At 38.9% G+C, this 24,732-nt stretch overlaps 3 protein-coding genes across 10 annotated transcripts; 2 read left to right on the top strand and 1 right to left on the bottom strand.

Moving 5' to 3' along the window:
- The first annotated feature begins 464 nt into the window (after window positions 1-464).
- On the top strand, window positions 465-4,660 carry fam169b (family with sequence similarity 169 member B). 8 transcript variants are annotated; one of them, XM_024379439.2, is made up of 9 exons: window positions 465-709; window positions 990-1,096; window positions 1,304-1,472; window positions 1,575-1,660; window positions 2,001-2,175; window positions 2,582-2,764; window positions 3,511-3,686; window positions 3,902-3,967; window positions 4,281-4,660. In XM_024379439.2, exons 1-8 carry the CDS (start codon window positions 673-675, stop codon window positions 3,932-3,934), a joined length of 966 nt encoding a protein of 321 aa, XP_024235207.1. In that variant the 5' UTR covers window positions 465-672; the 3' UTR covers window positions 3,935-3,967; window positions 4,281-4,660. The 8 variants fall into 8 exon arrangements, with proteins under 8 accessions (XP_024235207.1, XP_024235205.1, XP_024235204.1 ...); XM_024379437.2 differs by having other exon boundaries at window positions 954-1,096; window positions 4,331-4,660; XM_024379436.2 differs by having other exon boundaries at window positions 954-1,096; window positions 3,902-3,972.
- A 939-nt stretch (window positions 4,661-5,599) lies between these two features.
- On the top strand, window positions 5,600-7,862 carry arpin (actin related protein 2/3 complex inhibitor). Its single transcript, XM_024379434.2, has 6 exons — window positions 5,600-5,959; window positions 6,223-6,298; window positions 6,514-6,646; window positions 6,876-7,082; window positions 7,202-7,365; window positions 7,555-7,862. The coding sequence occupies exons 1-6, from the start codon at window positions 5,868-5,870 to the stop codon at window positions 7,561-7,563; spliced, it is 681 nt and encodes a 226-aa protein (XP_024235202.1). The 5' UTR covers window positions 5,600-5,867; the 3' UTR covers window positions 7,564-7,862.
- A 317-nt stretch (window positions 7,863-8,179) lies between these two features.
- Window positions 8,180-23,477, bottom strand: anpepa (alanyl (membrane) aminopeptidase a). Its single transcript, XM_024379432.2, has 21 exons — window positions 22,561-23,477; window positions 22,398-22,436; window positions 21,126-21,268; window positions 19,892-20,034; window positions 19,445-19,571; window positions 19,051-19,205; window positions 18,802-18,915; window positions 18,535-18,678; window positions 18,328-18,393; window positions 18,054-18,119; window positions 17,763-17,911; window positions 17,259-17,344; window positions 12,749-12,882; window positions 12,304-12,359; window positions 10,482-10,629; window positions 10,283-10,362; window positions 10,091-10,201; window positions 9,680-9,847; window positions 9,446-9,586; window positions 8,994-9,075; window positions 8,180-8,775 (listed from the first exon to the last, which is right to left on the bottom strand). The coding sequence occupies exons 1-21, from the start codon at window positions 23,145-23,147 to the stop codon at window positions 8,614-8,616; spliced, it is 2,901 nt and encodes a 966-aa protein (XP_024235200.1). The 5' UTR covers window positions 23,148-23,477; the 3' UTR covers window positions 8,180-8,613.
- Window positions 23,478-24,732: the final 1,255 nt, after the last annotated feature.

Raw genomic sequence — 24,732 nt, 5'->3', positions numbered from 1 at the left:
TGCCATTTTGAAAGGATTTAGGTTTTGATTGCAGAGTTTCATTTTGACATAGAAGTGAGAGGTTTATCTCCAAGTGTTGTGTCTTATTTGGCTTGTGTGTAGACACAATGAGCCAAATTCTGCAACAAGTGTGTAAGCAATCGCAAAAAACTCTAATCAAATAAGACCACTCTTGGTCACTCTGACAGACTTTTGGTCACTCTGCGCAAACATCACCATTTTCAACACCTCAAACGGATTTCCCACACATGCATCCTTACTCAACAAATGCATCCCAACAAGATTCATACACTTATCCTCCACTCCAATGTTAGACAATTTCCTTTTTGTTCCAGTTTTTGCAATACTACTGTTGTCCATTCAAAACATTCGTCTTCACCAACTCTGTTCAACGTGGTGCTTGATTCGAACTCAGCATCCACTTCCGCCATCTTCTCCCCTCCTTCCGGTTTGCCAATTGGAATTGCTCTTGATCCTCCCATTTCGTAAACCCATTGCTCCCCACCCCCACACTTCTCTCACACTTCTCTCAAGTCACTCCAGCGATGCAGCTTCCTATGACTAACTTGAAGTGCCTCTAAAACACAATGTTTTGATGTAAGTTTTCCCTGTCGTCACAAGGTGGTAGTGTTGCATAACATTCGTCGTCGTCCAGTTGACAGAATTTTCAAGATGGAATCCAATCGGACCTCGCAAACACAAAAGACAGGTAAAAGAGTAACGTAAGACCATTATGTGGCACAAATGGATAGAATGTTCAGTAGACGATTTATTATACTTTTTTTATACTCTTAAGATGTTGCTGACAGTCAAACACGTTACACGGTCGTATTCCAAGCGTTGTAAAGTTCAGAGTTCATTTGCAAGCAGTCATAGACGCTAGACAATGTTTCAAGTTACGTTTAGACCTTGCTAGAATTAAAATGTAATGTTATATTTTACTTTTGCCCAAGGGGAAATCAAGGAAATATATCCCATTGACCTCCCAGATCTAGATTACAGGGCACTGAGTTCAACCTCTGAAAACATATTGACCTCCCTGGCGTCAAACACCTATGAAGGAGAGCGTTGGTTTCTACCCTCAAATGGCTCAAAGGTATGTTTTTTTAATGACGAGTTTCTGGTTACACTCACTCCAAATAAAACATAATGCTTCTGTAGGCTACAGATGAGCATCTCCCCATAATAATAATAATTTAAAAAAAGATTACAGTCAGAGTGCAGTATAACTGCAGTACACTGCAAATACTGCATCCAAAATAACAGTGGACTGCACTTTTTAAACTGCAATCTTTTTTGTAAGGGTCTTACAAAAACATCCAATGTTGGTGACAGATCTGTCACCTGCCAAACTGAACCCCTTCATCAGGTGGAGGTGACACATGACAACGTGGGCAGACTCCAGCTGTTCGGTGATGACGATCCACCTTGCACTCTGCTGACTCTGCACGTGCCTGCAGATGGAACTCAAGGTTGATACCATACAGAGAAAGGTTGCCTTTCAGATCCGCTGTGTTTGGTTGATGTTATATAGGCTACCGTATAATGTTACATAGCATGTTATGTTTTCACAGTGGTGGCCCTGAACCTGCATGGAAAGTGGTGGTCTTTAAATGATGTTTTGAAGACATCCACCAAATCCAGATCTGGTCTTGTAATGGTACGTTCTTTACATTTGCACTTGTATCCTCCATGGTAAGAGAGTAAAGGGCATCCCTCTAAATATAGGCCTAGACCATGACTTCCCATTACCTTCATTTTGAGAGGGAGTAGGCACACATAAATTAAATATGCACTAAATTAAATATTTTTTACATGGTTATTACATCTAAAGGGTGTATTATTACATGTAATAACATGCAAAGGCCCCTCCATACCTTTTGATATAATTCGATTTAAATTACAAGTCCCACAAATACATCCAATTAGGTTTTAAACCAGTGAATGTGGCTTTTGTCAATGTATTTAGGATAAGGCTTAGATGTGTAGATCATTCACAGGTGCAGTCTGTTATGGAGAGAGTGATACTTTTCCTGCTTAGTCAAATCATTTTTGGAGTTTTGGAGAGGCCTTCAGGGGAAGAGATTTACTTCTCACCTCACCCAATGAGGGAATTTGGCAAAATTCTATGGCATAATGGGGAGGCAGTTGGATTCTACACCATCAAAAAGAAAGGTAAGGCATCGTGTTAGTTTCTTATTTTCTTCCAGTTGACAAAAATAGTGTCTTACAAAAATATTCTCATCTGCACTCAATTTATATTTAGAACAGGGAGGGTTGCTAGGTCAACACAGTGCATTGCAACAAAATAGTAAGGCTGCACAGGCAGAAAATCAACCCCCCAAAATAAAATATGTATGCGCTCGGTTTAGACAATAGGCTCTGTATTTGTATGTGTACATGTTGAATTTAGGTGAGTCAGAATTAAAGGAGTGTCACATTCAATCATCCCATTCCTGTTTTCAAGTAAATCATTTATAAAAAGCTAAACAGTGCAGGGAGGAATTTATTTTCTTTTGGGGGTTGCATATGTTTTTGATCATTTGGTCAAAGCAACATCATGTATTATTGGCTCTTTCAGGAAGTCTGTGTGATGGATTCACTCGTCGAAGCTATCAGCTTTCTGTCCTTGACACTGTGTTTGTGAGGACTCAGTGGAGGAGGAGTGGTCTGGCACTGCAGATCCTGGCAGACTTCTGTAAATCCCTCCCCAACGAGGAAGTGATCGGAATCAGCTGTCCCATATCCCCAAGCATGATTAAAGGTGGGTCAGTCAGTATTAGAAATTCAAAGGTTAATTACGTCAATGCTGGTTGTAACTGTTGTAGTCATCCATGTAAAGATTGCTGAATTTATATAAGGACAAAGTCAGATAATATGAGGTGCTTCCAGTCAATTTGGAGATGGCACACGCTATCACTTGGTTGGACGCACAACAATTTATGGTGTGTTATGAAGGACTGTTTACCTAGTCAGAGATCTATGAGCCAGGAGAGGGTGGGGTGGGGTAGGGTAGGGCTTCACACTAGCTGTACTTTATCTTCCAGGATATGATTTACTGAATCATAATGTATGTAGCCTAATCTTTAGACATAGACCAACACTTTTAGATGACACTACATTTGAAATAATGCGAGCCAACTTGTCTTCTTAAAAAATAATTTGGCAACACTTTCAGATAAAATGTAACCGCGATACCCATACTATACTGTATGTCTGGACTCCAAAACGTTAATAAGGTAATGAGGTTTTTAAAATGAGAAATTTGCAGCAGGAATGTTCAAGAAATGTACCTTTTAAACATTATAACGTCATGTTTATGAGCACAATTTACAGCGAAACAAAGGAATGTTACTAAAATAATAATGCCTTATGGACAATTCAGGACCTCTTCAAAGTTGCCCCATTTAAGTCAAGTCTCAATTCCAGTGACCATCCATTGTAGATCTCCAACATCCCCTCCAGTCATTTACTGAAATGTACATGGTATGTCTCCACCTCTCTCTCCAGTTTGCAGCAAGTATCTGCAGATGCACCAGGACCAAAGGGACCGGCTCTATGAGGTGGAAGCTCCTGGGGGCTGGGGCCAGAGACGGAACATATGGCTCAACATACAGCTCAACCGAAGCACAAACAGTGAGGCCCTCCCTAGGCCCTCCCTAGGTTCAGGGTGTACCAATGCAAAGGTAGTGTGATAATGAGAGACAGACATATCACTGTAAACATCATAACATGGTCTGTGAATTGTAAGATAAGAAAGCACATTTTGAATGCACTTCACTTGTAAATAGGGTTCTTGTTTGATTATACGATGTCAGGATTTTAGAGCTGTTTTATTTTAATGCTATTTTCATACATTTTAATGTGAGTACATCTTTGTAAAGTGGGATTGTCTTTGTAGGCTCAAGTGAGGAGCAATGTCCAACAACATTGAACAAGGAGAAACTATAAATAATCATATCATCAGGTGAGGTAATTTTATTTTCTATTTCATTATGGTTACAGAGTAGTAGTTAGGAGGGACTGTTTATGACCTTGTTTTAGCTTTGGTCTCAACCTCAAGTGACGTTTAGAATCCATCACAACAAATGTAGCAACCACTGGATATTGTAACTAAGACCATTTATAATATGTAGGAGGAAAATAAGCGAACGTATCCATGGGTTAGGGAAATCAATGTGTAATCAAATATATTACATCAGATTTAGCCTACTCACATTGTCTGAGGAATGTATATTTATAACTGTACTATCTGCCTCTTGCCTAACCCTTCCCTCAAGATGTCTCTTGATTATTGGTTTTCTGATGGTTTGGCTGTGATGCCAAGCAGAAGTAAAATAGAGAAGCTACCGGCAGACAAGGCTGAGGGGAGTGCTAATTCCAAACAGGCTGGGACATGAAATTAAACCTCAGACCACAGATGGATCATGGTCCTCAGAAGACTTCAAGTTGTTTTTTTCATGTTTTTTTTTATGTCATTTGTAGCAGGACATAGAAGGGCATTTGTGTCAGTTGTTATTTTGAGCAACTATAAGGTGCTGACTAAGGCTAGAAATAATGGATGTTCAAAATGTTTAAAATTTTGGGACCTAAACTGCAAATAATTACATATCAGTTTCATATTCTGCTTAATAAAGTGATAACATCATCACTGTGGTTACATGGGTGTCTGTTGCAATGTGTTTACTGCTTTGTAATCATTCTCTCCTTCCATCTTAGACTATAATTGGGTGTTAAAGTAACTGCCCAGTGAAAATCTCACTTTTAAAAGTTCATATTCTGTTAACTACTATCCAAATAATGTTGTTGACTCGTCCTATACTCGTATTGGTGGCCAAAGCATAAATTGGAGGAAAACCACTTTAAAACCCCCACCTCAAACTTGGATCTCAAACAGACCATTTAAAAAATGCTTGCTATTTCCTCATAGAAAATTATGTCATCTCCCTGAAGAGGGAGGATGAGCTGGCAAATCAGCGGCCCAGAGGAGAGTGAGCTAGCCAATCAGCGGACTACTTGCATTCATATTTTTAATGACTGGTATACGCCCCCACCCCATTCTGTTGCTGGGGTTCCAACACAGAAAATCGGATTTTTAACATACTTAATAAATTTGTTTTTGGAAGAAAAACTATTTCACTCATATTGTATTTATAAGTCATATTTATTAGAAATCTGGAAACACTGGGAAGTTACTTTAAACGTATGGGGTTTGGCAGGGCAACATTAATATACACACAGGTAAACATTTTCAAAAATAGGATACATGAGAAATAAAGAAAAATACACAGGGGGCACATGCAGAATGCTTAGCAGAACAACTCTATACCTACTGCGTAAGAAAGTATTAGTGGTGAAGAGTCCTGGACCTAGGAGAGGTAGTAGGCTGCTGCCCATCAGATGAGCTATGGGAGGATGGACTCATTGTAAATGAAAAGGTATCAAACATATGGAAACCACGTTTGACTCCGTTCCATTAATTCCATTTCAGCCATTACAATAAGCCCTTCCTCCTATAGCTCATCCAACCAGCCTCCTCTCCTGCCCATTCACATCATCGTAGACTGTTATGGGTCAGCCTATTGGAATCAGAGCCAATGTTCCAATACCAAACAGTATAATTTAATTTCAGTATCAAACATTTATACTCCTGTTTTTTTCTGATCTGATTGATGTTTTACTCCGTGCTGTTGGTCGTCAATTCCAGTGGTATGCCGTTTGCATCATTTCGGGACACACCGACTTTCAAAACGAGCACAACGACACTTTTTCCTCATTTGACGTAGAATCAGGAAGTCACGGGATAGTTTTGCTTCGGTTTTTTGAGTATCAAAACGGTGTGGTTGTTGCTTTCTCTTGAGTAAAAAATGAGCCGAATTTATAACAATACGTCCTTGCAGAATAAACCTGTTCATAATGAAAAGATTGAGCACGCGTGGGCCCCCTCCTCATATCAGAGGTATGATGCCGTGATGCAGATCAAAGCTATTACGCTGCCTGCAGAGAATCTGTAATTCTGCATAAAGATAAACTATAATACTGCATAGAGCTACAATATAATACTTAAATATGCCTAATGTTTTATTCAATTCAGTAGATGGCTCTGTGAGTGTGTGTGTGAGAGAGAGAGAGCTAGAGAGAGAATGAAGAACTCGTGCATATAGGCTAAACTACAGTCCTGAAAAATGGTAAACTGGAGCCTACAATCCTTTTCTCCCACAGTGGTCTAGGTGTCATATTAGAGGGAAAGTTGGTTGATGTCTCACGCCATGTTATCACTGACGTCAACAATCAGAAGGTAAACTGACATCATAGAATAACCTCTTCAATAAAATATGATTAGGCTATTTGATTGTTATTAGGCTATTTTATTTATATTTTATTTATATTGTATTTATTTTATTTATATTATATCATATCAGTGATGACCACATGAGGAACTAGGCCTACTTGGTTTTCTAGGACTCCTAATTTAAACAATCTAGATTGTCACATGTTGTGCTGTATTGGCAGGACCGTTTCTATGTCCTATACATCAAACCTAGTCGAATCCACCAAAGGAAATTTGATGCTAAAGGAATGGAAATTGAACCAAACTTCAGTGATACCAAAAAGGTCAACACTGGTTATCTCATGTCATCATTCAGTGAGTATTCTTATCCACTTCGTACATAGGTGAATAGGCCTACAGTCTAAGGTCAGATGATTCACAGACGATACCTTATTGGTAACACCTTACATTTACTCGTCAAAGCTTGTTCAAGGACTCTCAAAATTATGTAAAAACATTCATTTACCACCATACTATATTCTTTGTAAAAACAACTCTAGTGGTGCTATCTGAACTGGTGTGTTTGTTTGTTTCTACTGTGCAGAGGTGGAGGCTAAAGGAGAGACTGATTGCCTCACTGAGGTCCAGCTGGAAAATCTAGTGACCAAGGAGGATCTGGTGAAAGTGACAGGGAAACACTGTCTAAGTGGGACCTATGCTTTCTGGTACCCAGAGGGAGAGATGAGCAAAACTGAACTAGAAACAGGCCAGGACATTCGACTGAAAACCAAAGGCGATGGCCCATTTATTTGTACGTTTGATGTTCAGCAATCCCTTGAAAATTTGCCTAAACCGAAGTTCCACTCCCAGTTTGATTGTAGCTCTAGACAGGATGAGCATTATGTACTTAGTTTTGGTCTGCTCTTTCAGTTTCCTTGGCCAAAGTTGATGGAGGCACAGTGACCAAATGCAATTTTGCCGGAGACAAAGAAGCAGGAGCATCGTGGACAGACAAAATAATGTCCAACAAATCCGATGCCAGCAGTGCAACAAAGTCTGAAGGCCATGGCGAGGGAGCAGATGAGGAGGAATGGGTAAGAGGAGTGGGAGATTCCTGAGGCACAATTTTTTTCCCCTTGCTAATTTTTGAAGAACATGTCAAAAAGTGATCTGCAGTCTAATTAAATGATCTACATACATTATAGCATTTTCTCTGTACTGTATATCTTTTATGACACCACATTTCAATTTTGAAACCCCTATCACTGTGTTTCTATTTTTAGGATGAATGAGGAGATGAATGGAATTGCACAGTAAAACCTCCTTATTCCTGTGATGGTTTGCACTTCATTTTTTATTCAGCACTCCTTTTGTAATATAGAGTTCTCTACAAGTTGACAAATCTGGCTATTGCAGTGTATCTTCGGTATAGGGGTGTACTGCTGTATTGCTTTGAACCTGTCTTTGGTAAACGTCTTACATGCTTTACTTCTCTACTTTCTCTCTATTGGAAATGTATCCTTGTTTGTAGAAGGGTACAAATGATATGTACTGCACATTAACCTTGTAATAAAACAAATATGTCAATTTATCTGATGGGGTTGTTCTAATCATGTGTGTCATCCAAAATGTAAACCATCAATTGGGTAAGAGTGGTCATGCAAGGGCAGAGTTCTAACTTTTATTAGTAGAGTAGCCATTGTCTGCTAATCAGATTATTAGTGTGTGCAAATGTATGAAGTTGCCAAATAGATGTAGGCTACAGTAGGTGATTTTAAATCATGCATTCTCAAAAAAAAAAAGATTCAAAACTGTTTGGGTTACCAGCATGAATGAATACATTACTTGTGTACATGTAACAAATACACTAAATGTCTGAGCCCTTTACTAACAAATAATGCACTTAGATACAATTATGTACATATTTATTGTTGAATATTCCTCACGCCTCCAAACATTTACATTGATTTAAAAAAGGAAAATGACAAGATGCAATATGCAATACTTGGGTACATAATACTTTTACAAATACATAAAGACATATTGTTGTTTGATAGTCTTAACAGAATAATTGTCGTTGTCAATGAACCTGAGAAAGTACTTTCTCTGGATTTGACTTTGTCAGTGTAAACAATATTGGAAAGTCTCAAAAATACATGGTGGATTTGTTACTTGTTGAAATAAAACAGAATTTCCTGTTGAATTAAAAGTGATGTAATTCCTTTCAAACATTGAAATATACATATTTATTTTAGAATAATATTGCATGTTGATTATATGGAACCTGTTTTCGTATGTAATTAGAATGAAATAAAATCTGTTTTTCATCCCATCAGCTCAGTTCAGCTGCTCTCACTTGATTCTTTTCTAAACCACTCCAGAACAGTCTGCTTGTTTTCCTTCACCCATTTAATGTTGGCCTGGGTTCTCTCAATGGCCTGCTCTAGGGCCCTGCTCGCAGAACCCAATTCCTCTTCATTATAGTCGCTCTGGAACTGCCTCAGCTGCACAATAACAATCAGGAAAAAGTTAGAATTAGGGCGGAAACCAGTAATTAGAGCGATTACTCAAAATTCAACTCCCACCAGCTGAACCTAGTCTCTCATCCCCAGACATTGTAACTGAATAACTACATTCTATTTAGTCATCGAGGCAAAGGAGGAGAGGTTTGTGACTCAGATATTGTTGTAGGCCTGCCTGTTACCAATAGGGAGAAGCTCACCTCTTGGAGCTCAAAGTCCGTGGAAAATCTCTGCGTCACTCCCTCAATCAGGCGGCCAAATGACATGATCCCTCCTCCGTACCTGAGGAAGAGGGCGGAGGGCAGAGGTAAGATGAGCATGTTTGCTCAGCAAGCAGTTTGATAGAAGCCAATTTAGATAACTGCCTGGCAACTCCAAACAAATGGATGATAAATTATAGCTGAGGTGATTTCCTCTGATTGCCCAAGGAGACCTTAGTACCAGACATGGTTGATCGGTCTACACCTTCCTTATTGGTATATTGCTTGAGGTTTATTTAGGTGATTTTTATGAGACACCATACAAAGAATCTAAGCTGTATAATTGCTAGTAGATCATGGGTCCATTATTTCAGTTGGAAAGGAACTTGGTTCTCTGGCTTGTTTGTCGTAACATTAACCCTATGTACAGTACTTAACAGAAACAAACATACTCCAAGCTGATGTAGTTCCAGTGGGCGCGGACAAAATTCCAGGCTATTGCTTGCCCTGCCACATTCCTGGCTATGTAGTTGATGGTAGAAATGGCATCCATTTTTCTTATCTTGTCAGGGTTCAAAGTGTACTCAAGGTATCTGCAAGATAAGAAGGAAATGTCTGTTAAATGGTTGCACAGTAACTAAAGTTAATGTCCCAGAAGAGGGTGGTACAGAGGGAAACAATCTAACCTGTTCAGGAGCCAGATCTTCCTGGTGCATGAGAGGGCAAATCTTAATTTGTCTTTCTCCGATGCTGTGGTGGTATTCTGGAACTTGCCCCAAGCAAATTCCCATTCCTTCTCTCCCCCAGCAGCTATAGCTTGGCAGTAGATGGTGGCCTTCAGGTTGGGTTGTATGCTGTGACAGAGGGGATAATCGCAGAGAAACAATATCTGTTCATTAAAATTAAAAGGATCAATACACTCAATATATCAAAAATAGCATATAACATTTTGGTATTCTGTTATTGAATCAATATCACGCATATTACAGGTTATAAATGTGTTATGTTTTATGAATGATATTACTACCCCATTCAACTGTGGAATACAGAGCTAAGTGCATCTGGCTATGTCGGTTTGATGAAACTCAATTCCTTACGGATTGCTGGTATTGTTTGTCATCCAGTTGTCAAAGAGCTTTTTTGCCATTTTTTGGCAGTCTTCAATGTCATTGCTGCATGCGACTGAGATGGCGTTAATCTGGTTGTACCTGCGAACAAATAATAACATGTTAATAACATACTTACAGAGAGGAAATATCAGATGATTATGGGAGAAGAAACAATCTCACTGTTCAGAAGGATCCTCGGGGACTGTAGTGAAATTTTCAAAATGTTGATAAAGGCCACCAACTTGCTTTCGCATGTATGCCTGGGAATAGCATAGGAAAAATACTATTACACTCTTATTTGTCACTCAACTATGTAGTAATACAGTTTCCTATGATAACAGGGCGCTTTAATGTACAGTATCTGTATTTGAGTACTGACCTGCATTGGGCCATAGACCTCGGAGCGATCAAACATGAGAATGAAATAGTCCAGGTTTCTCAGTGCTGATTCCCATGGTATGTACTCTGTGTCATTCCGGAGGTACTTAGTAGTTCTCAGAGCCAGTGTCACATTAATATGTTTGGCCCTAGATAAACATTTAATATATCATTACAGTTGAAGTCGGAAGTTTACAAACACTTAGGTTGGAGTCATTAAAACTCATTTTTCAACCACTCCACAAATTTGTTGTTAACAAACTATAGTTTTGGCAAGTCGGTTAGAACATCTACTTTGTGCATGACACAAGTCATTTTCCAAACATTGTTAACAGACAAGATTATTTCACTGTATCACAATTCCAGTGGGTCAGAAGTTTACATACACTAAGTTGACTGTGCCTTTTAACAGCTTGGACAATTCCAGAAAATGATGTTATGGCTTTAGAAACTTCTGATAGGCTAATTGACATCATTTGAGTCAATTGGAGGTGCACCTGGGGATGAATTTCAAGGCCTACCTTCAAAGTCAGTGCCTCTTTGCTTGACATTATGGGAAAATCAAAAGAAATCATCCCAAAAAAATTGTAGACCTCCACAAGTCTGGTTCATCCTTGGGAGAAATTTCCAAACGCCTGAAGGTACCACGTTCATCTGTACAAACAATAGTACGCAAGTATAAACACCATGGGACCACGCAGCCGTCATACCGCTCAGGAAGGAGACGCATTCTGTCTCCTAGAGATGAACGTACTTTGGTGCGAAAAGTGCAAATCAATCCCACAACAACCACAAAGGACCTTGTGAAGATGCTGGAGGAACCAGGTACAAAAGTATCTTTATCCACAGTAAATCGAGTTCGATATCGACATAACCTCAAAGGCCGCTCAGCAAGGAAGAAGCCACTGCTCAAAAACCACCATAAAAAAGCCAGACTACGGTTTTCAACTGCACATGGGGACAAAGATCGTACTTTTTAGAGAAATGTCCTCTGGTCTGATGGAACAAAAGTAGAACTGTTTGGCCATAATGACCATCATTATGTTTGGAGGATAAAGGCTTGCAAGCCGAAGAACACATCCCAACCGTGAAGCACGCATCATGGTGTGGGGGTTCTTTGCTGCAGGAGGGACTGGTGCACTTCACAAAATAGATGGCATCATGAGGAGGGAGGAAAATTATGTGGATATATTGTAGCAAAATCTCAAGACATCAGTCAGGAAGTTAAAGCTTGGTCGCAAATGGGTATTCCAAATGGACAATGACCCCAAGCATACTTCCAAAGTTGTGTTAAAATGGCTTAAGGACAACAAAGTCAAGGTATTGGAGTGGCCATCACAAAGCCTTGACCTAAAACTGAAACAGTGTGTGCGAGCAAGGAGGCCTACAAATCTGACTCAGTTAAACCAGCTCTGTCAGGAGGAATGGGCCAAAATTCACCCAACTTATTGTGGAAGGATAATTGAGTGTATATAAACTTCTGACCCACTGGGAATGTGATGAAAGAAATAAAAGCTGAAATAAATCATTCTCTCTACTATTATTCTGACATTTCACATTCTTAAAATAAAGTGGTGATCCTAACTGACCTAAGACAGGGAATTTTTACTATGATTAAATGTCAGGAATTGTGAAAAGCTTCTGACTTCAACTGTAAGAAGACCTTAGCAGTCAAAAGAGGATATTAATTGCATCATGAAAGCAGGATTTCCATAAGATTTCAAACCATGAAAATGCAATCCCTATATAATGTGTAAGACATGTGTACCAGAATATACATTTTGAAGGAAAACCATGAACTTATCAGTCTTAGATGAGACTACCTTGCCAGGTTGAATGCATCATCAATAAGCTGTCCCCGGTTGATGAGTGGAATTTCCTGTGAATAAATCAAATGAATTCTAATTATTAAAGTAAACTACACAAGGGAGCTAGCATATTATCTTATTTTACTTATTAAGGGTCATGCTCCATGGTCTGTGACAAGGGGTTTCAAATAGCTGATGCATGCCAGGTGTCTGGCATTCTTCAATGTACTCACAAGAATGTACATACAAAAACCTTGTCCAGCACATTCTCTCCAAATATTTCTTACCATAACAAAATATCACCTAGTCTCCTTAGAAAATGCTACATTGTTTATTCTGTCAAGGACAGTTCATGATTGTACACAAGTGCAGCCTTCTAAGCACCTGCAATAATGTGCTGTTTTGTGTCTGACTTGTACTGTATGAACAATACTGTTCCACACAAATGAGGAAGACTTACATGAATATTAGTTTCCAGCTGAGAGAGCAGTCTATCCCAATTTGCTGGATCGTAGTTGACTCTGAAATATCCCATACAGTTTATGTTGGCAAGCACCCACTTGCCATCTTCAGACTTGAACGCTGACTTCCGCTCTGTTGAGCAAATACAGAACATGAAAGTTACATTTTGCCTCAATTAGGTTTTTATTGACAGAACTACTGACTAGCACCATTTAATTAGTTGGGTTTGCTGTTATCATACAGTATACAGCAGTGTTGTGTTTGAGGCCACCTAAAGGGAGACCAATTCAAGACTGAGGCGAGGGGGTGGAGACCGAATCAAGACCGAGGCGCGGGGGCCGAGACCAAGTCAAGACCGAGGCGTGGGACCCGAGACCGAGTCGAGACCGAGGCGTGGGGCCCAAGACCGAGTCAAGACCAAGGCGTGGGGCCTGAGACCGAGTCAAGACCGAGGCGAGGGGGCCGAGACCGAGATAAGACCGAGACCAAATCAATGCGAGTCCAATTTAAGGACATGATTGCAATGGTTTCAAATCACCTCCATAATAAGAGTCCGAATTCCTAGTGTTTCTGTGTTCATATTTCAGAAGAACATATGGATTTTTTTTTTTACATTCAGAATGGTGAAAAAATGCAAGCAGAGGGAAAATAGAGAGCCACTCTACAAATGATCACTAACCCAAACGGGTCTCTAAATAATAGATAAAAATACTAAATATGTAACAACTTCCTCATTCTGCCCTTACCAGTGGCGACCTGTCAATCAGACCCAGATTTTTAGCACAAAAAAATATATATGTATATATATATATATTTTTTTTTTGAGGCATGCCTGTTTTGCGTGTTATTTTGGCATTAATATGTGTCACATATCAGTTTGCAAACAATGTAAAAAATATATAATTGAGTTAATAAAGCTGCATACAAACATGGTTTCTTTTTTGCTTTCTTGAGTAAGGCAGCTCCAAAATGCAGGTGTTTCAGCCTAGCTCAGTGCTTTCTGTGATGGTGGAGCAAGCCAGCAGAAAATATGGAGCATTGCGCCGTGATTGGCTCAGTGTTCTGTCACTCATTGGAACACTACGTCACCACCAAGTCTAAGGGTATAGCTAGAAAATTCAAGCCCCTTGGGTGCTGCCATAGAGTTACATTAAAAGTGCCCATCCAAGATGGCTCAAGGTCATTGGACACAGATAAAATTATGTCAAATCACGTTATGTCTATGTCTCTATGTCTTTTTTCAGAGTTCCCAGTTGTTTTGAAAGCACCATAAATCTAGAGAATGCCAGACTTTGATGACAAAAATTGGCCATGAAGGACTGCCAGACCACCTTCCTGTTCAAGTGAGCATAGTACTACAATGTGAGTACAAAAATGTATTGTATGATGCGACATAAATTATGTAATATGCCAGGGAGATATGTATACGGTAACTATAAAAAGCAATACTACGTGTATGCTGTGTGGTAGGATGTTAGTAGCCCATGTGCCTCACCCTAATAATTTGGTCTATTTACCCCTCTTAATTTCACCTACTGTTCTGACTTGGTAGTGCACATGTAGCCTATAACCTGTTTAGAGAAATGCAATCATTGAATATTGTAAGAGCTTTCATTGTCTGCTTATATGCTCCCTTTATTTATCCAACGGTTCTGACTTGGTGTACAGGGAGAGCACTGTAAGAACGGCTCATGTTCTGAATTCTGTCTCTGTACATTTCAAAAGTGCTAAACAAATAGTTATATTAACTACGTCAGTCCTAGCTCACTCATTAATGTCTTAATCTAAAATACGGATTGCCCTCTTATCCGCTTCTCATCCCCTTGCGACATAGTTTGTACAGCTCAATTGTCATTAGAAACCACATTTGTTTAACCAAGTCAGCCATATCAGCTATGTTTTTTTAAAGGCAGTAAATGAGGCTAAATGAACTGTTTCGCTGCCAGACAAGGCTCTGCTGATAGCCAGGTGTAGCAGCGGTAAGATGTTGGGACTGCTGTTGGGACAGCTTTATGTAGGCCCTAGCAGTCTGTGGGCACCGTTTGTCACCATTATAGTGCAATTAATGTATTGTTTAGGGCTTTTCTGGCATGCATCCAACTTAATTATTTTTTTTCCCACCAAGATGTACATTCATGGCCAAATGTTTTGACAATGACACAAATATTAATTTTCACAAAGTCTGCTGCCTCAGTAAGTATAAATGGCAATTTGCATATACTCCAGAATGTTATGAAGAGTGATCAGATGAATTGCAATTAATTGCAAAGTCCCTCTTTGCATTGCAAATGAACTGAATCCCCCAAAAACATTTCCACTGCATTTCAGCTCTGCCACAAAAGGACCAGCTGACATGTCAGTGATTCTCTCGTTAACACAGGTGTGAGTGTTAACAAGGATAAGGCTGGATATCACTCTGTCATGCTGATTGAGTTTGAATAACAGACTGGAAGCTTCAAAAGGAGGGTGGTGCTTGGAAAAATTGTTCTTCCTCTGTCAACCATGGTTACCTGCAAGGAAACACGTGACGTCATCATTGCTTTGCACAAGAAGGGCTTCACAGGCAAGGATATTGCTGCCAGTACGATTGCAACTAAATCAACCATTTATCGGATCATCAAGAACTTCAAGGAGAGCGGTTGAATTGTTGTGAAGAAGGCTTCAGGGCGCCCAAGAAAGTCCAGCAAGCGCCAAGACCGTCTCCGAAAGTTGATTCAGCTGCAGGATCGGGGCATCACCAGTACAGAGCTTGTTCAGTAATGGCAGCGGGCAGGTGTGAGTGCATCTGCATGCACAGTGAGGTGAAGACTTTTGGAGGATTGCCTGGTGTCAAGAAGGGCAGCAAAGAAGCCACTTCTCTCCAGGAAAAACATCAGGGACAGACTGATATTCTGCAAAAGGTACAGGGACTGCTGAGGACTGGGGTAAAGTCATTTTCTCTGATGAATCCCCTTTCCGATTGTTTGGGGCATCCGGTAAAAAGCTTGTCCAGAGAAGACAAGGTGAGCGCTACCATCAGTCCTGTGTCATGCCAACAGTAAAGCATCCTGAGAACATTCATGTGTGGGGTTGCTTCTCAGCCAAGGGAGTGGGCTCACTCACAATTTTGCCTAAGAACACAGCCATGAATAAAGAATGGTACCAACACATCCTCCGAGAGCAACTTCTCTCAACCATCCAGGAAAGGTTTGGTGACGAACAATGCCTTTTCCAGCATGATGGAGCACTTTGCCATAAGGCAAAATTGATAACTAAGTGGCTCGAGGAACAAAACATTGATATTTTGGGTCCATGGCCAGGAAACTCCCCAGACCGTAATCCTATTGAGAACTTGTGTTCAATCCTCAAGAGGCAGGTGGACAAACAAAACCCCACAAATTCTGACAAACTCCAAGCATTGATTATGCAAGAATGGGCTGCCATCAGTCAGGATGTGGCCCAGAAGTTAATTGGCAGCATGCCAGGGCGGATTGCAGAGGTCTTGAAAAAGAAGGGTCAACACTGCAAGTATTGACTCTTTGCATCAACTTCATGTAATTGTCAATAAAAGCCTTTGACATGCTTGAAATTATAATTCAGTATTCCATAGCAACATCTGACAAAAAATATCTAAAGACACTAAAGCAACAAACTTTGTGAAAATTAATATTTGTGTCATTCTCATAACTTTTGGCCACGACTGTACATGCTAAAATCGCTACTGGCCCTTACTAATAGTTATCCCATACTTCCCTACTAGCTGCGCAGGTGACATTTATTGGGATGAATCTTGTCCTGGAGGCAGAGCTAAACGATTTCCACTAGATTGGCCAGTGGCAAAGTAAAAATTGTCTTTATATACTAAAAATTAATGAAAACAAAAATTTGATTTTTGGTCTTTATTCAAGATCAGTGTTAGGCATAATGTTATCAGCGTGGTTAGGTTTCAAATCAGATTGTATGACTGTGCCAGCTATTGACTACCCTGCAGACCTTCCTCCAGTACATGAGTCATCCCAACAAATGCCAACCTGTATTAGCGCAGCAAAGAAATTCGGTCCGTGTTATAACAGAATCCTTGGGATGTCCCACCAACCAGGTTCCAATAGGCGACAAGATATTAATGTATCATGACAGGAGTGTGGATATTTGAACTCTGGAAGCGTTTTAATCCGTTGACTGAATGGGAGCTGAAAATTATGCGTTTTCTACTCTGCTGGTCTCGGGAAGAAATAACGAGTCCTCACTATTCGAGACCGAGTCAAGACCGAGTTAAAAACAAAGACAAGACCGAGACACTCAATATGTGGTCTCGAGACCGGACTCGAGACCCACAACACTGGTATACAGAAGGATATTTTCCATGTTCAGTCTATCTATAATAATGGAGAATTACTGCACATAACATAGCTCATCCGATCAGATCTCTCAATTACCCTGGGGAAAAGGTTATTCATTAGGTGATACTAAGACATACATAAACAATTGTACATAGTGTACCTAAGTTAATTCAATGGAATATTCCTTACCTTTAGGAACAGCCAGTACTTGTGTAGGTAGTGCTGTGGGAGCTAAACCTTCCTTCATCACTTTGATTGGGACATGCCATGTATAACTAATGAAAGAGATAAATTTATTAAAAAATCAATGGCATACTATTATGACCTACAGCCATTGATATTTACATATGCGAATAAAATGCTTCAATGTAGGCCTAATTCATTACAATGTAATCCAATTTAAAGGATAATAATATAGTAACGTCTTATTTGAAATATACTGAGAACAGCGTCATAATATTGTCATAAACATGTCATAACTGAATGTTAAGGCAGTGTCATTTTGCATGTATTAGAAACAGTTATGACAGGTGTTTGGACATATGTTGATTTAAAAAACAAAACAATTTAAGATAAAATTTTTCAAGTTACGCAACATAAACTAAGCATCTAATTCTACATGGAGGAGATGGTCGTTGGTTCAGGAAACCTCTTCCATTTGTTTTCTCTCTCTGTGGTGTTTCTTGGCCTTACTTGTAGTCAGATGGTTGAATTAGGAGGAAATGTTCTTGAGAAACGTCCCCAGTGGTGGTGTTGATGGTGATGACTGGGTAGCCCATTTGCATTGTCCAAGTTGCCATGACTTCAGCAACTTTAATGTGGCTGCCGTCGTTGTCCACCGCCTAGAAAGTTCTTGTCATTAGCATTTTAGACCATGTATTCATACCGCTAAAGTATTCTATACTTTTTACGTGCTTGAAAGCACAGAAATACATATGAGTTTTGTGTTAATAGGCCTGGTAAAACTACTGTATCATCTTTTACCTTCTGTAAATATTCCCACAGGTCCTTGTGTACAACATTACTATACTGGAAAGCCTGAAGGTATTTCTGAAACAATTTGAAGCAATATTATTTACACACACTCTTAAGAATTGGATACAAAAATGTAATTGATTATTGATCCACAAAAGGTTCCCATTAGTTTTGATACATCCATATGCAAAATTGCAAAAAACAAATATACCACATAGATGTTCCACACACTGACAATAAGTCATTCTACACCTTTAATGGACAGAGACATATTTTGACTTACTTTTACACCATCCATAAACACCCTATCCTTCAGATAATCTGAAAGCATTCTCAGCACAGCTGCCCCCTGAAGAGTGGAAAGATATATTCATATTCATAGAGTACTTGAACTCATTGCGTCACTATATAGAACATTCCTGTACAATGTTAAAAAATATTTTTGTTGATATTGTCTCCCTTCCCCCATTGGGCTTGGTCGCATCCAGACCTTGCTGTAGGTGATGGAATCAAAAAGCTCAGTGATGTCACTAGGAGTTTGAACATCGTCCTCATTAGAGCTTAGAGGATGGGATGAGGCCAACGAATCCACTTGAAATACAGTCTGGATGTCATTTAGAACAATCAGATCTTTCTGGAAAAACAAAACATTTGAAACCTCTTCAGTGTGACCACAATTTGCAATCTTATGCAATAGATGCAGAACAAATATACTGAGAATGGGAAGTCCTATTATTAAATGTTGATGGGGACATACTATGTTCCATTTTGGCTCAATGTGATCCACTCCCATATAGGATATATATGTTGCAAATCCCTCATTCAGCCACAGGTCATTCCACCATTTCATTGTCACCAGGTTTCCAAACCACTGAACAAAAATATATAAGTGGTGTTACAGTAAATGCCACTACATTACAATATCATGTTTTAATGAATTGTAGTTAACTTTACATTATACATCTTTTACTACATTTTGACATACAGTAATTATGAGTTTTCATACCTGATGGGCAAGCTCATGTGCAATAACTGTAGCAATCCACTCTTTGTTTGATGTGGAAGACACCCCTTCCTCATATAGCAGAGCTGTCTCACGATATGTTACCAAGCCCCAATTCTCCATGGCACCTGCACTGAAGTCTGGTAGAGCAATCTGATCTAAAGTAGATATGAAAGAGGTTCTTTTATATTGCATTAGTTGTACATAACCGTATGCTGTTTGAATACATTTCAGCTGATGATTTAATTGAATTTCACAAAATGATCAATGTTCTTCTTACAATATTTTAGACAGGTAATTTATGGAGTAAAGAATTCAATTGATTAGATGGATTTGATCCAAATGAATTGTTGAATAGTGCTTATTTTAGATTGTTATGGTGCAATAGTGCACATACCTAGCTTGCTCAAAGGATAAATCATGCCAAATACTTCTTTACTCTCATAGAACGCCAGTATATTTCCAGTGATATCTGCAGCATATTTTGCATGTCCAGCTTTTATGGCCTCCGGTCTAGCATATGTCTTTAACAAACCGAACAGAGAATAAAAAAGTGAGTTTTAGTATCATATCAATATGATATGGTGAGTAAACACATCTCTACCATGAAAATCAACAGTGTAGTCTAAACTGAATACATATAAATAGTATGATGGTTTGCCTGAAATCTAGCTGGAATTGCCATTCATTTTTCATTTACTACAGTATCAACTTTCTTTGACATGGCCATTGAAATACAAACCTTTTCACATGGTCCTTGTTATACCTATGTTACAAAATACAAGTCATTTTGTTGATATCATATAATACACTATTACAGCTATGATTCAGCAACTATACATACCTTAATTTCAACTCTTTCATGTTTAGAAACTATGGAATGAAAATCAGATACTGTGAAAGCTAAGAGGTATGTTGACATTTTCTTAGTCGTTTGAAAGCGAGTGACTTCCCAGTTCTCTCCATCGATATCCACAAGGGTTGTACCTAAAAGTAATTTTAAAAATACGTATTGATTACTGTGAAAGTAAGAAAGAAAATAGCTCCTTTTTTTGACACAATCTACAGCAAATAGCTTACTCAATGTAAGCAAAAAGAATAGGAACAGTATATGCATGCATTAGCCTCATAATTTGTGAATGTATAGCTACAGTAGGTGACACATTTTCATGGGAATAGTATTCTAAAACGCACATTTTCCCACCAGTGGCGTTTCCACCAAATGGACTTGTTGCGGATAAAAGACACTCAGTGATGACGTAGGACACACAAACTGTACTTTTCCGCTTTAGTTTTCATGTGCCGAATAAAAATCTGAAGTTCAATGTGTTTCCAACGCATTTTAAAAAGTCTAACGATAGCATTATTTATGTCACAAAAACTGTTGTGTTAAATAGCAAATGTGCCTACTCTGGAACGTGCGCTCGAGCCAAAAGCTCGCGGATACAGTGCGGGTAGGCTGTGCTGGTAGGCTAGTCTACATGATGAGATTATTATGGATAAGAGCAAAACGTTTTTATTTGTCAAATGGTAGTCGATCAATATGTTATCAGAATTAGAAAGGAGCATCAATATCACTGTGCACTTTCACCACCCTGTGAAGTTCATAAGTTATTTCATCTGTAGCGTAATAAACTGTGGAGTCGTAGTGGGAGGACCACACAAGGTATCATTGCATGACTCCCAAGTTTACTTCGATATGATGGTTATTATATCAACATTTGCGTATAATAGCTTTCCACCACTATTTCTCGCATAATACATTTTAACGACACAAAAAGATCCCATCTTGTCTAACGTATTTAGTTTTGTCAACATTTGTAAAGTTTATAGAAAACTGTGCTGTTTCAATCAGGCCTGTCGTGACATTTTTTATCTGATAAGTATTTTACTCGCATAAAAAAGGTTGGATGGAAACCTTGTTATAGTTTACAAAGTCATGCATATAAAATGATTAATTTATTGAGAAGTCATAAGTGTATGTCTATATTATTGAATATACAGTATAGCCTACATACGGTATGAATGTAAGACACCTTTTGGCCTTGTATGACAATAGAATGAAATGGGCTTCTCACCTGTGGCTTTCTCATTTGCTAGTGCGTGCGTGCCAAATCTATGGATGATAGTGACTTTAAATTCAGCCTTCATGGCTGGCTCATCGAAACAAGGAAATACTTTCCTGGCATCTGTTGGCTGCATTTGGCTAGTAGCAATGAATCTGTGTGGAAAGTATTTGTTGAAAAATAGGATAAATATTACAACTAGAATTGAACAACAGCAATACAATACAGAAAATAGTTGCTTGTTAGTTCATTTTGATTCGATTAGCTTTTCAGTTATTAAAGTATACAAGCTTCCAATGTCTACAGTATGAACTGTCTACAGTATGAACTGTCTACAGTATGAACTGTCTACAGTATGAACTGTGATACATGACATTTATTGTGATACAGTACTGTAATTGTAAAGCCATGAGGAAGTAACAATTTGTGTCAAATGACTGTCCTGATCTATTCAAGGAATGAGAAGCAAAGCTGTTGCTGAAGTGAACAGAGGAAAAATGTGCAACATTCTCTCAGGGGGTCTTTTTACGGAGCATATACTGTAAATACGAGCCAGGACTAACAACTGCTGGGTGATTTGATATGTCAAGAAATAAGGAAATATATTCCCATTTCTAGGGACATTTTGTATTACCTTAGAAAACATGACACCTTCACACACAATAATATGTGATCGTTACCATGCTGTAAATCAGTGACCTGCTAGTTTACAGACTAGCCATGTTTTTTTTAGAGAAACGAGAGTACAATAGAATACAAATCATGAGAAACTTTGTGTCCGCTCTCTGTTCAAGCACTGTGATCTGTAAACTAGCAGGTCGCTGATTTACAGCATGGTAATGATCACATATTAATGTGTGTCAAGGTGTAATGACCAAGTGGTTTCAGAACCATTAATACATTGAGGAAGCACTGCATATTAAAAGAGTAAGCTACTGCCTTACCTAACCTGTCAGGACTTAAGAGACAGAAACAGAATAATCTTTTATACTATAGACCCCTAGATTTAACCATAGAACAGCCTTCGCCAAAAGAGGTCTGGATCTAATGACACAGTGGGTCAAAAGGTCTGTACATTTTACAGGGTCAGGAGTTAAGTGTGCTTCTCTTATAATCAGAGTCACTGGACAACTATTACCTGTAAATTGCCCATGTGATCATGCCTTTATCATACTGAAAGCTCTATCCAACCAGAGCACTGTTTAGGGTGGCGGTTGGCGATCAATCCAGTTATGTAATATAATTGATGTAAACATATATTAATCAGATTTGTACAAGTCTTACCTTTCGTCAAGGTCGACAATAGTTTCATTCCCGACCAACCTGTAAATGGGTTTTCATATAAGAGTCAAATTTATTTTCCATCTCACAGCATTCTTTTCATATTTGTTTGACCACAAATAATTGATATTTTTCATTTTTCAGCAGTTATCAAAGAAACACTTACGTAGTGTCATCCTTTGTGCTTGGTTCTTTTTTGTATGAACTCATGTAAAAACCAGCCAGATCATCAAGGAGCTCTCCCTCAAATGCAGTAAAGAGACTGTAGTTCCCATCTTCCTCCAAAACACCTTCCAGTCGAATCTCTAAGAAGTTGCTTTCATTATTATACAGTATGGTGTTCTTAACGTTGATGGTCTTTTTATTGTCAAGATCTTTCACTGTTACATCAGTCACATTCTGTTTACTGTGAAGGAAGATAGTTTTGGTTTTCTCCACACATCTAAAATACACAGTAGAGTTTCCAGTGAAGATGAGAGATTGGTTGGTAGCATTGTTTACAAAGGTGTAGAGGCGAGGCTGTAGGACGAGTTCATATCTCTCTGGAATGAGGTTTCCAGGGAGTCTCAGGTTGGGTGGTGGTCCAGTTGGATACAGAATAGTGGCATTAGGTGTTGGTGGTGGTGTAGGATTCATCTTGATTCTTTCGGTCTCATACACAATCATCATTGTAATTATTCCTCCAATAGATGAGACGGTCATTACCACTGTGGCTATGGCCAGAACCTTTGAGATATATATTCCTATGGCCATGTCCAGTCCTTCTGGAAGAGCCTCCCGCCTCCTGTTGTGTTGGTAAAGCTTGAAACTCAGAACTGAACTTGAAACAGAACTGAGCTGCTTTTAATTGGCTCTGTCTCCATCTGACCTCCCATAAACATGCACACGGCTATGGGCATGTGCTAACCAGTTATTGCTCATAGATTAAGCATTAACTTGCCATTGCAAGCAAAGAGTAATACTGAAGGAGCTCGATGTTCATTTAAATGAAATCAGTCAGATTGTTCTTCCACACATCTGGCATTGGTTCTCCTCTCATACCACCAATCCTGTGTTAGGTGAACCTCAAAAGGGACCGCTTTGTCTCCCAACCCTCTCAATAAGTGCTGGGTACAAAAAGTGATACTTTATAACGTGTAAGCTCCTCTCAAAAGAAAAATAGCATTTAAGAGCAAGAAAAAAAGCATGTTGATCCTCACGGTTCTAAGTAATGATAGAACCAGCTGTGTGGGACAGCAGCAAGAGCTGCAGCCCTCTAAGTCCTCAAGAGTTCCATACCAGTCTTCCAAACAACGTCGGAGTGTACTGGTGGATCTGTGTCCCACCAGCACTGGATTACTATGTATTCAGGGAAAATTAGGAGCATGTGTTTGCGCAAGGAGGGTGAGTTATGGGGGAAGGGATTTTAGCATATTATTATTTGGAATACCCCTCCCCTTCACCACAAATTCTTTACCTCCAGAAAAAAAATGGAAGAAAACAAAACATTATGGGAAATTAGGTCTGTGACAAATAGAACTACGCTGTAGGAAATCTATTTGCTTGGTAAACCAAGATTCTACAAAAATAGACGCATAGGCCTACTGTAAATAAAGTTTATAGATTGAAGTACCTGTAGATCTTTTTATGATAGCAAATCAAAGAAAGCTTGTAAACCCTCAGACTATTTAGAATATTGTTGATATAAACTACTTTGTATCAATACTTGAGATTGTTTTCCTCCTTTACCTGACCAAATAAATCCAAGCATGACAATACCTTGCCAGACATTATGGTACGCGTTTACAATGGTTTCCAGTAGTAATTAATTTGTATCTAGTCATGGTAGAAAGTTGAATGTGCTTGATTCAGAGAATTGAAACAACTTCCTGATTTTTTTACAAGTTCATGATCATTGCATAGAATAAAACAAAGAAAGTGAAAAGGTTCCCAAGTTTACCGTTAATATATTCTTTGCATTCTGCATTTTAAAAGTTAAAATACTGTATTTGGACACCCCCTTATTCAGTGTTGTCTTACTGTGAACAAGGTGTCTTATGTTAAGCTGTGAGAAACGTTGCCATTAGGTATTTTATTTCCCATGACAGGAAAGGCTCACTTTCAACTAACCAACCCTACACTAGTTAATGGTCCTCCTTTAAGTAAAATATCCCTAGGCACATATGCAATCACACATACGGTAAATTATATTCCCTCCACCCCCTTAAATTACAAACAATAGAGCAGCAAACACTGTACATGGGTCCTTTAATGGATCCATATTCTAAAATCACAGCAAAGGAGTTTTATATCATCAATGGTAAAAAGGAAATGTAAGCATACAATTCAATAACTTGTT

This window comes from Oncorhynchus tshawytscha, linkage group LG19 (assembly GCF_018296145.1).
Source record: "Oncorhynchus tshawytscha isolate Ot180627B linkage group LG19, Otsh_v2.0, whole genome shotgun sequence".
Taxonomy (NCBI): domain Eukaryota; kingdom Metazoa; phylum Chordata; class Actinopteri; order Salmoniformes; family Salmonidae; genus Oncorhynchus; species Oncorhynchus tshawytscha.
Note: the sequence above shows the minus strand (reverse complement) of the source record. Positions and strands in the feature narration are given on the sequence as shown.

Coding starts and splice junctions, on each gene's coding strand:
- fam169b (XM_024379437.2), top strand. CDS start 673: ATGGAATCCAATCGGACCTCGCAAACACAAAAGACAG. Junction 1,661..2,000: donor CCAGATCTGGTCTTGTAATG/GTACGTTCTTTA, acceptor GATCATTCACAG/GTGCAGTCTGTTATGGAGAG. Junction 2,765..3,510: donor ATCCCCAAGCATGATTAAAG/GTGGGTCAGTCA, acceptor CTCTCTCTCCAG/TTTGCAGCAAGTATCTGCAG.
- arpin (XM_024379434.2), top strand. CDS start 5,868: ATGAGCCGAATTTATAACAATACGTCCTTGCAGAATAAACCTGTTCAT. Junction 6,647..6,875: donor TTATCTCATGTCATCATTCA/GTGAGTATTCTT, acceptor TCTACTGTGCAG/AGGTGGAGGCTAAAGGAGAG. Junction 7,083..7,201: donor AGGCGATGGCCCATTTATTT/GTACGTTTGATG, acceptor CTGCTCTTTCAG/TTTCCTTGGCCAAAGTTGAT.
- anpepa (XM_024379432.2), bottom strand. CDS start 23,147: ATGGCCATAGGAATATATATCTCAAAGGTTCTGGCCATAGCCACAGTG. Junction 10,630..12,303: donor GATGCATTCAACCTGGCAAG/GTAGTCTCATCT, acceptor ATGTTTATCTAG/GGCCAAACATATTAATGTGA. Junction 10,202..10,282: donor CCCGAGGATCCTTCTGAACA/GTGAGATTGTTT, acceptor ATTTGTTCGCAG/GTACAACCAGATTAACGCCA.